The sequence below is a fragment of the Myxocyprinus asiaticus genome, chromosome 12 (assembly GCF_019703515.2).
Source record: "Myxocyprinus asiaticus isolate MX2 ecotype Aquarium Trade chromosome 12, UBuf_Myxa_2, whole genome shotgun sequence".
Classification (NCBI taxonomy): domain Eukaryota; kingdom Metazoa; phylum Chordata; class Actinopteri; order Cypriniformes; family Catostomidae; genus Myxocyprinus; species Myxocyprinus asiaticus.
In genome coordinates, this window is record NC_059355.1 from 2644848 (window position 1) to 2656670 (window position 11823).

At 37.9% G+C, this 11823-nt stretch overlaps 1 protein-coding gene across 1 annotated transcript; it reads left to right on the forward strand.

Moving 5' to 3' along the window:
• The first annotated feature begins 1686 nt into the window (after window positions 1-1686).
• Window positions 1687-10984, forward strand: LOC127449181 (sorcin-like). Its single transcript, XM_051712430.1, has 8 exons — window positions 1687-1820; window positions 4192-4368; window positions 4463-4532; window positions 7937-7980; window positions 9873-10020; window positions 10297-10410; window positions 10548-10606; window positions 10775-10984. The coding sequence occupies exons 1-8, from the start codon at window positions 1797-1799 to the stop codon at window positions 10799-10801; spliced, it is 663 nt and encodes a 220-aa protein (XP_051568390.1). The 5' UTR covers window positions 1687-1796; the 3' UTR covers window positions 10802-10984.
• The last annotated feature ends 839 nt before the right edge of the window (window positions 10985-11823 follow it).

Below are 11823 nucleotides of genomic sequence, written 5' to 3' on the forward strand. Positions count from 1 at the left end.
ACCTCTTTCCATGCAACCATAGAACAGAAGGTTTAAGTTGCACAAGGGCGTAGATTTGGCTTGAACATGGGAGGTAACCCTCCCCCGGAATCTATGCCTCTGAAGCTTTAATATACTCTGATCATCATAAAGTAATACTTCCAAAGAACCCTCACTGAAACAAGTTATTTGTATGCTTTAGAAACTATTCATTCCCAAACATTATGGGGGCATGAGTATGGCCAAGTTACATATGCCTAAAAGTATAGAGAAACCCCACACTTAGTAGTAATATAAATTAATTTAACTCTGCTTTGGGGACTGAGTTCATTTGATTAATCTATCATTTAAAACATCTGTTCCACTTAACAGATTATTAAGAACAATCCCCTATTAAGAAAATGAAGCAGATATCATGATTCGTTATTTTTCCTATGTTTCAATATTTCATTTTGTAGTAGAGTAGTTTTATGACACACACTTAAAAAACACAATTAAGGACGCCCCAAACATCCTGTTATAGTCAATTTAAGGAAGCGTCTGACACTGCCCAAAAACGTCAGCACACATTCAGAGTGTTACGACAGTAAATCACCATTTACAGATACTATACAAATGAGTGGGTTGAGGAAACACACTCCCACAGCGAAATCGTAAGGATTCGTACGACTTTTCTAAATTTGGCTAATTCATATGATGGTATGACTTCACTCCTTTGAATTCGTACTTTTTTGCTGGACATCGTTTCCATCTAATACGCAACAGTTACTTGCTTCTGTCACACACAACAGCTTCCTATCATGTTTACACACTCTACTGATCGGTTCGATTTAGATAGGGGTTTGGTAAGAATATAATATTAAGAAGAATGTCTTTGTCAGGAACTCGCGCTTACTTCCGCAATAGTCATCCGGGCATTTGCACGTGTTGAAATCGTTCAAATTTATATGAACTAAATTGTACGAAATCATATGAAATAGCCAACTCCTAAAATATGTACGAATTTTCATGAGATAGGTTGAGCCATAATCTGGCACATACCTGTCGCAAAAATTCTCTGTTAATTTTCTTATAAAACAGCTATTTTAACGTAGTAATCTCCACACATAGTTCACTCCAAAAGGATTGTTTATTTTAAAACATGTTGAAGGTTAGCATACAGGTGGTCAATTAATTAAGTGATGAGCTCTTTCCTCACAAAATCAGTTTAATCAGCGTACTGAAGGATCATAGACATCCATTCAAAAGAACAGCATCTGGTCTCGCCAGTGTAACGCGCATGCTTTGTTTCGCTAACATTGTTTGTGGTAGCTGCAAGACGTTTAAAGTACTCTCTACTTTAAGGATATTTGCGCCCACCAGTGGTTGTCCACGTAACGACAGGTTGTGAATACATTACTCTTGTAATGTCGAATTAGTCCAGAACTTCGGGTTAAATGCAGAACATTCTATTAAGCACATTTACAATGAATACTAAAGACATTTATGGACAATACAAAGTTCCCGTGATACGACAACACAATAGAAGGTTATCAGTCAATTGCCCATATGCTTTTCCGTGTGACTGGGAATGAAGAACATTAGACCATGTGGAGCTGATCCCAAATCAGCTCTTCACATTTTATGCAGTCATTTATGACGGTACGTTTAAACTAAAACTGATCAACGATCAGACGCTGCCTGTCGCCTCTTCATGACGTCACTCTATCTTTTCCGGTCACAGTCAAAGTACGGAAGTGTTCTGCACTGCCCGAAAACTTTCTCTACAAGACACATTTTAAGTCGGTTTCTAGTCCTTATACTTGCTGTCACAAAGTATGGCATTCCCAGGATATAACAGTGTGAGTATAATTTCTTTTTTTACGTTGAATTCAGTTTGTAAAAAGTAAAATAATTTGATAAGTAGCTAAAGAGAAGCCAGATTGGCGTGCTGCTGCAATCAGGCTGCAACGCCCTAAATGGCATTTTAACACCAGACTGAAACGGAGACTCGTCATACTTGAGTCTATATGAGTCATTCTTACAATTCCGTGCATTTTCGCCTTTGAAATTTTGGAAAAAAATTAAACGAATTTTTATTAGTATTTTTGTTTCATAGTTAAAGGGACATGCTAATATATATATATATATATATATATATATATATATATATATATATATATATATATATATGTGTGTGTGTGTGTGTGTGTATATGTCATACAGATCAAGCTAAATGACTTACAAATTGTCTAACCTATATAGATACGTTCTGTATGTCTATAAATGTCTTTCCATGACAGAGTGGACATGTTATGATTGACCACATATGACTAAGGAAACATAAATAAAATAGTTAACCTTTGTGCGACCTTCGGGACATTTTTGTCTTTTTCATTTTTGTTTTTTCGATCATTTTGGCTCTGGTAACGGCATAAATTTGGCCAAAGTTGTGTATTTTTGGGGGGAATTTTGACATTTCAACCTCAGTTCCTATAATACATCTATAATACACTGTGTACACACAATAGTTACACTCAGGACCTTCAGGACAAAAATGTCCCCATTGAAACCCATTAAAACTGCAATATTTGATCCCAGTGCCATTAAAGCATAAAATCATGAATTCTATGATATTATGTTTTCATTCCGGAGCCCTGGCTTCATAATTTACATGTTTAATATTTTCCACCAGATGGCGCCATTTTTCTCATGTTTAGCCTATGGAGCAAATACATGCTTTTTTCCTATTTTCTGTTTGCTGTATTATAGAGCACTGCAGGACAATTGAATAAATGATGCAGATAAAATTGTGTGGGTGTGTTGGTATGGACGTCAGAGTGTATTTTGTATTTGTGTGTGTGTGTGCGTGTTTGTGTATGTGTGTATAAAAAACAACAGTGGCATTATATAAACAAACTGGCATTTAAAGGGTTAAAATCCTGAAAATGAATGAATATTTGGTAGTTATGATCAGGACTGATGTTGGTTAAAAAAAAATCAACTCATTGAAAGTGGAAAATAATATTAATATATAATATTATTATGGCAGTTTATTGTCATGGACATTTTTGTCCTCTAAGGTCCTGAGTGTGAGTTTTTTTTTTTTGTTGTTTTATTTGTTTTTATCTGACACTGCACAAAAAATAATAATGCATCAAAATCAATGTTGTTGCTAATCATTGACATATACCAGACTGTGATAATCAAAAAAAAAAAAAAATAATATAATTCCCTTAGCATTTAGTATATGGAAAATAATTCATTTTTTTAATAAAAGACAACAGTGGCATTATATAAACGAACTGGCATTTAAAGGGTTAAAATCTTGAAAATGAATGAGCATTTGGTAGTTATGATCAGAACTGATGTTGGTTAAAAAAAATCTAACTAACTGAAAGTGGAAAATAATATTAATATATAATATTATTATGGCAGTTTTTTGACGTGGACATTTTTGTCCTTGAAGAATCTCTAAGTATCTTTTTTAAATTGACGCACAAGGGTTAAGCACTTTAAATAACACCATTATTTTGCTAAACCTCAAAGTGACATAATTATATAATGCAGAACTTCAATTATGGTCGCAGAATTCATACAATGACACATTAACCACAAATGGATACATGCCAGTGAGACAATGTCATTTTAAACACATTATTTTATTGAAAAAAAAAAATAATAATCCAATGATTTAACACTTATTTTTGTCAAAGATGTTTAACGTTTAGCTCTGTGGACATGAGGAAATGACACTAGTGCAATAAATTAAAATGATTTCAATTATTTAAAGTTGGACTTTTAGGCAGTGTGTAACATTATAAATTGACTTTATTCTTTTTAACAAGCCTATTCAAATTGTAATCGGTTGATGTTAAACATTATAAATACAATAACTTATACCAGGGACTTAAAACATACAGAATCATAGGAATGACCCGTTTATCTGTCTGATTTTGCACATTATTATGCTTAAGAGAAGGGATGTGAAGAAGGGAACATTTCTATACGGTCTTTACCACAGAAAAAAAAACACGTATATGAGAACCAGCTTTCTCATTGTGAACAGGTTGTAAGCTGGAGCTTTATTTACGGCAAATAGTATCAGCCCTGCCTGTACTCGGGAAAACCTAGCTGGAAGTGTGTTGGGGACCTGTGCATGTTATTAGTTTCATTTAATAATTCTGTGTGTTTTGAAACAAATCCGAGCGGAATAATAAATCTTTCTTACAGTATGGTGGTGCAATGCCAGGAGTTCCTGCTCAGGGTATGCCAATGCCAGGAGCCCCTGCAGGAGTTCCTCCTGGAGGTGGTTTCCCAGCACAGCAATATGGGGGGTACCCAGGGGGTTTTCCTGGCCAACCTGCCCAAGATCCATTGTTGGGATATTTCACAGCCGTAGCTGGCCAGGTGAGTGCAGCGCACAGCTGTTAGTGCGGGTACTGTGGCTCTAATGTCATTTCATGTTGTTCACGTGGTCACATGAATGTTATGTGTATGTCAGGATGGTGAGATTGATGCTGAAGAACTCCAAAGATGCCTTACCCAGACTGGAATCAGTGGTTCCTACACTCGTAAGTACCCGCACATCTTGTGTACACTGAAAACCATAATAAGTTGACTTTACTCGATTGAGTAAACTTGTTCCCTCAGTTGAATTGAGTAATGGCATCTCCAAAACTTGTAATTAAGTTCACTTAACTTGGTGTTTATTTAGAATGAACTTAACAATTTAAGGCAACTAGATGCAAGTAGACTTAACTCAGATTTGCTATTTAAATACTGTTGTTTCTACTTGATTTTAGTTTAAATGTTTGCGGTGTGAAAGCGTGAGCGCGAGGCAATCGTCTTTGTTCTGCGATTGCTGCCTGGTCCTTAAATAATGTATAATTGGCGAGTAGGAGCAAAGTACTCCTGGGGTAAGATGGTGCCCCTCTAGGGAGTTGGTGCCCTATGCAGACTGTGTAATATGTGTATAGGGAGTGGCGGTACTGGTTACTTCGGTACCAAGTCGGTACTAAAATAAAAAAGAAATCACGATACCAGTGTTTCTACGGTACTGTTAGTACCAAGCACCAATTTAAATTGGTCCCAGCGCACTGTCTGACTGACACGCTTTTAAATGCTCATGTTTATTTGAGCATGTGCTCTGTTACTCCTTTAACACTGAAATGCACAATGAATCAAATTAAAATCATGATATGGCCTAGTTTGATTATTAAACCGCAAAAGGCTGCATTCTTAGTCTGCGTTTGAGCTGCATGCTTTAAATGAACGTTTAAAGTCAACCGCTCATACACTGGATACTCCACAGACATTGAGAATCATCTCATGTTGTAGCAGATGATGAAGCAGAGCACCAATCCACTGCGAAGTGCACAGCACATGTAGACTATATGCACTGCCTGGCCAAAAACAAATGCAGTTTGGATTTAAATAATGGTTATGATCTGGGGTTGCTTCAGTTGGTCAGGTCTAGGCTCAGCAACATTATGCGACAGTAAAATTAAGTCAGATGATTACCTGAATGTACTGAATGACCAGGTTATCCCATCAATGGATTTTTTCTTCTCTGACGGCATGGGCATATTCCAGGACGACAATGCCAAGATTCATCGGGCTCAAATTGTGAAAGAGTGGTTCAGGAAGCATGAGGAATCATTTTCACACAAGAATTGGCTACCACAGAGAAGACTTTACAGAGTGGTTCGACACTCCCATCATCAATACGTGATAATGCAACTCTGGACGGAAATAAATGTTGTGACATTGTATAAGGTTGCCGAACAATGCCACGACAAATGCACGCCGTAATCAAAGCTACAGGAGGTATTGACTTCGGGAGAGTCGAGTCTTCTCCAGCACATCCCAAACACTTTCAATGGGGTTAAGGTCAGGACTCTGTAGTGGCCAATTATTGTGTGAAAATGATTCCTCATGCTCCCTGAACCACTCTTTCACAATTTGAGCCCGATGAATCTTTGCATTGTTGTCCTGGAATATGCCCGTGCTATCAGGGAAGAATAAATCCATTGATGGGATAACCTGGTCATTCAGTACATTCAAATAGTCAGCTGACTTCATTTTATTGCCGCATAATGTTGCTGAGCCTAGACCTGACCAATTGAAGCAACCCCAGATCATAACCATTATTTAAATCCAAATGGCAACTTTTTTTTTTTTTTTTTGGCCAGGCAGTTTATTTATATAATTAAATCACAGCATTTGCGCTTTTACGATCACACTGGGCCATGTAGCGAACTGTTTATCTGGAGAAGTGAAGCTGCAGTCAAAAACACACGTCAAAATAAAAAATTAAATTTAGTTAAAATTATATTTTCACTTGTTTAAAGTTAAAAAATATATATATATTGTTCCATTGTCACTTGTTAAAAGTTTTTAGCTTTAAGAATTTGATTAGACACAATTTTGATGATGAAATTAAACTTTAAAACATGAAATTCTGGAATTTGAACAGGATTTTGAAAAAGTAAATAAAACAGATTTCAGTAGGACACTTAAGCAATGCATACTTCTTTGAGGAACATGCATTTCTTTTATTTTATTATTTACAATGAAAAGTAACTTTTTAAATAGGCTTAAGAAGTGTGTTCAATCGCACATTACCATATTAGCATTTTTGTGCCGTGGTATCGAAATTGTTATCGAGAACCTTGAAATTTCAGTGGTATCAGTACCGACTATTTTTGTATCGTGACAATACTAATTTGCAACAAAGCAACATAAATAATACTACAAAAGAGCTAAACCCTTTATGAACTCTTAATAACAACTATTTAAATGGCCCTATAAGTTCCCTTGAAGGGATGGTTCACCCAAAAATGATATCCCAGATGTGTTTGACTTTCTTTCTTCAGTAGAACACATTTGAAGAAAAATAGAAAAATATCTCAGCTCAGCTGGTCCTTAAAATGCAAGTGAATGGATATTTCTCTTTTGAAGCTCCAGAAATCACAGACAGTCAGCATAAACGTCATCCATACGACACCAGCGAGTAAATTAATGTCTTCTAAAGCAACACCATAGCTTTTGGTACGAAACAAGATCAATAATGAAGTATTTTTTAACCATAATCCAATGCTTCCGGTAAGCTTCACGAGAGGGTGGAGTCCAAGCGGTCTCTCGTGTGATGTATTAAAGTTGCCATGTTACGGACGTAATCTCACGTTCTCCACTCGGTTGAGACATCCAGGATAAGCACACAAATGCACCATTGTAAGTAAAAAAACAGATAAATACAGATCTAAACCAAAACCAACCAAGTTTCTGTACAGCTTTCCTCCTTCTCACTTGTAAACAGCGCTGCTCTTCCAGCTGTGTCGCACATGCCTCTGTTCTCGCCTTTTTCACGTGCCAACGTGATTACGTCACACGCACATGACGCTTCTGATCGGAAGCATGATTTAGAGTTAACAAAGTACTTAAATATTGATCTTTTTCGCACCAAAAGCTATTGTGTCTCTTTAGAAACATTAATTTAACCGCTGGAGTCGTATGGATGACGTTTATGATGACTGTCTGTGATTTTTTTTGGAGCTTCAAAAGAGAAATCTCCATTCACTTGCATTTTATGGACCTACTGAGCTGAGATATTTTTTTATTATTCTTCAAATGTGTTCTGCAGAAGAAAGAAAGTCATACACATCTGGGAGATCATGAGGGTGATTAACTGATGAGAGAATTTTCATTTTAGGGAGAACTATCCCTTTAAGTCTATAGATTTTTAAGATAATTGATAGATATTTGAGTAATGTGCCTAAAACTTGACATTTCAAGTAATGTTTAATTAAATCAACTTGATTTTTCAAGTAATGACAACAGTACAGTTTACAGCATATGGTTGATAGATTTGGGGAACATTTAGTACTTCCAAATGATTTGTTCTTTCAAATCAATGATAGAGAGTGATGGGCAGAATGGATCATCTCATTTTTTTATTTTTTTATTTTTTTTGCAGCCTTCAGTTTGGAAACATGCAGGATTATGATCTCCATGCTGGATGTATCCTTCACAAAAATATGCAAAAGTCTGACCGTTTGCTCCATGTTAGTCCCAGTCCCCTGTTTGCTCCAATAGGGTGGTTTCACATGTAGTACGTTTTAACGAACCAAACCCAGTGCAGTTAAAGTAAACCAAAAAGAGAACCAGCTGCAAATGACCTCAGCGCTTTTGGTATTCACAATGTAGGTGGACTTAAAAGAGGACCCAGTTTCTTTTGTGGTCCTTTTAGCATTGATGTGGTCTCAGACTCTTTGTTGTAACTTGGAATCACATAATAGGGCTCTATGATTTCCTTTAAGGCTTTAAAAACTTAAACTATAGCATAGAGATAGAATGACATGAAAAATTATATTTTAAATGTTAAAATATTTGCTAATACTTAAAATATGTATTAGCAAAATTTTTGGTCAGTTTACACCATTTTTAATATAACCCATACAACCCAGCCTATTCTATTCTAGTCTAGTCTGTTCTATTAATAGCTACTATGCAATAGTATTATATTTCTGTCCTAAATTCTTCACTTTCATATTATGATAAGGGTCTCCGATTAACCCACAAACCCTTATTTCGCATGAAGGAAAACGAAACGAGATTCTAGGACTTTTTGAAAATATGTTTCTCAACAGAAATTAAGTGGGCATCTCCTCCTGCGTGTCATTAACACTACGTGTATTAATGAACCCAAATAATTTGCCATTACGTGAACATTTTTTATTTATTTATAAATGTTATCCCCTTTTCTCCCCAATTTTGGGATGCCCAATTCCCATTACTTACTAGGTCCTCGTGGTGGCGCGTTTACCTCAATCCGAGTGGTGGAGGACAAGTCTCAGTTGCCTCCGCTTCTGAGACCGTCAATCTGCGCATCTTATCACGTGGCTTGTTGTGCATGACACCGCGGAGACTCACAGCATGTGGAGGCTCATGCTACTCTCCACGATCCACGCACAACATGCCATGTGCTCCATTGAGAGCGTGAACCACTTTGTGACCTCAAGCAGGTTACCCCATGTGACTTTACCCTCCCTAGCAACCAGGCCAATTTGGTTGCTTAGGAGACCTGGCTGGAGTCACTCAGTACACCCTGGATTCGCTGAGCTACCCGGGCCCCCCTGCCATTACGCGAACATTAAATAAAGTGAAACAGAGCACTTTGCTTTTACTATCAAGAGTTTGGGGCGAACCTCACAAACAGCACACTCATCGCAGCGCTTCAAAGCGGTTCATGCGGTCATTCTGCGGTTCATTTGGAGTGCCCAGATAATGGTAAGACTGGAAAATGAGGCATGACGCGGAAATGGTAATCATGATACTTTGCTTAAAATTCCCTTATTTGAACAGTAAAATGTGGGTGGAATTTAAAGTACACAATAATCACTGTTAGCTAAAAAATCTCTATCAAGCCATTATGTAATGTATGGCAAGCCTCGAGGTACTTATGTCATAAGTGCAAAACGGACTGGTACCTCTTCACCTTTACATACTGTAGCATGATCAATCGAACCACTAAAGGACCCACAAACGAACCGTACTGAGACCACCTCCCGAGGTGGTCTGAGTAGAGCTCCTTTGTGGGACCTTTTAGGGGGGTGTAATATCAGGGGCGTAACTAGAGGGAGGGCAGGATGGGCATCTGCCCTAGGGCCCAGGGTGAGAGGGGGCCCACAACGGTCGACCAAAGAAGCCATAAAAATGACCACGGGCCCGAGGGGTGATGAAAAACAATCAAGGCCCCCCAAGGAGGAGGCCTGACAGTTTTTTTGCACTGGGGCCCACAAGATCCAAGATACGCCACTGTCTGAGATCATTGAGGTTGTGAGACCATTTGGAGTCTGTTCGTTTGACAGATTCTTTGTGGTGGTTCAGTTTCTTTAACCATGTGTCTGCAGAGAGATTACACAGGAAAGATGGGTTTCAATGAGTTTAAAGAACTGTTTGCAGTGCTAAATGGCTGGAAGCAGAACTTCATAATGGTGGACAGGGACTGCAGTGGAACTGTGGAACCTCACGAGATGTCCCAGTGTATTGCAAACATGGGTGAGTGTGCAGACCGTTCCTAGAAGTGTCAATCAAGAGTATTTCTGCTGTTTGTGAGTCAAAAAATGGCTGTTGCTCAGAGGGAAATATTTTTAAAAAGAAGGAATAAGTCACCAATTAACTATAAGATAACATGATCCAATTAGAGGATACTGTTAATATGGTTCTGTAATGGAAAAACAACATCCCCTAGGCTAAACAATCGCACTAAAAAGACATGGCTAAATGTACCATGATGTGAGGTACTAACGTTTCGTGTTTGTTTTGACTGCACAGGGTATAGAATCAGCCCTCAGGCACTGGACTCTATCATCAAACGCTACAGCAAGTCAGGCAAGATCTACTTCGATGACTATGTGGCATGTTGTGTGAAGCTAAGAGCGCTAACAGGTGTGTACTTCAGACATTTATAAAAGGTGGTAATGCAGATCCATGCAGAATTGATAATTGAAATTATACTGAATGCATGAATAATAATAAAAAACAACTAATGAATAATGTGTTGAGCAAACCTTTTTTTTCTGTAGACAACTTCAGGAGGAGAGACACAATGCACCAGGGAATGGTGAACTTTCAGTATGATGATGTAAGTGATAATAAAACTCATTTTTCACATTTGCCTGGTTTTTTGCTGAAACTGGTTTTTGAAAGATGGTTTACATTGATTATTTTATGTTGTGGGAAAAGGATAGATTACTTCATTCTAACCAAGTAGGAATCTGTTGTAACACATTGTAATGATTTCCTCTTGCAGTTCATCTTGTGTACCATGTCTCTCTGAAGGAGTTTAATGACGAGCATGCACTCCAAGAAGAGCACTGAATGACTGAAAATCCAGAAAGAAATATATACAGCTCTGGAAAAAATTGAGATCACTGCAAAATGATCAGTTTTTCTGGATTTACTATTTATAGGTATGTGTTTGAGTAAAATGAACATTTTTGTTTTAAAGTACTGACAACATTTCTCCCAAATTCCAAATAAAAATATTGTCATTTAGAGCATTTATTTGCAGAAAATGACAACTGGTCAAAATAACAAAAAAAGATGCCGTGTTTTCAGACCTCGAATAATGCAAAGAAAACAAGTTCATATTCATTTTTAAACACAATACTAATGTTTTAACTTAGGAAGAGTTCAGAAATCAGTATTTGGTGGAATAACCCTGATTATCAATCACAGCTTTCATGCGTGTTGGCATGCTCTCTGCCAGTCTTTCACATTGCGGTTGGGTGACTTTATGCTCCTGGTGCAAAAATTCAAGCAGCTCGTCTTTGTTTGATGGCTTGTGGCCATCCATCTTCCTCTTGATCATATTCCAGAGGTTTTCAATGGGGTTCAGGTGTGGAGTTTGGGCTGGCCATGACAGGGTCTTGATCCGGTGCTCCTCCATCCACACCTTGATTGACCTGGCTGTGTGGCATGGAGCATTGTCCTGCTGGGAAAACCAATCCTCAGAGTTGGGGAACATTGTCAGAGCAGAAGGAAGCGAGTTTTCTTCCAGGATAACCTTGTACATGGCTTGATTCATGTGTGATTCACAAAGACGAATCTGCCCGATTCCAGCCTTGCTGAAGCACCTCCAGATCATCACCGATCCTCCACCAGGTCATCTAATGGTTAGACGGAGACCTGGAGAGGCCTTCAAGCCACAGTGTCTTGCACCGTCTGTGAAATTTGGTGGAGGATCGGTGATGATCCGAGGGTGCTTCAGTATTATTCGAGGTCTGAAAACACGGCATCTTTGTTGTTATTTTGACCAGTTGTCATTTTCTGCAAATAAATGCTCTAAATGACAATATT

Bases quoted from the DNA above. Each gene is read 5' to 3' on its own strand.
- LOC127449181 (XM_051712430.1), top strand. From the start codon at position 1,797: ATGGCATTCCCAGGATATAACAGT. The intron at 4,369-4,462 runs GTGAGTGCAGCG...TGTGTATGTCAG, and splicing joins TCACAGCCGTAGCTGGCCAG to GATGGTGAGATTGATGCTGA. The intron at 7,981-9,872 runs GTATCCTTCACA...ATGTGTCTGCAG, and splicing joins TTATGATCTCCATGCTGGAT to AGAGATTACACAGGAAAGAT.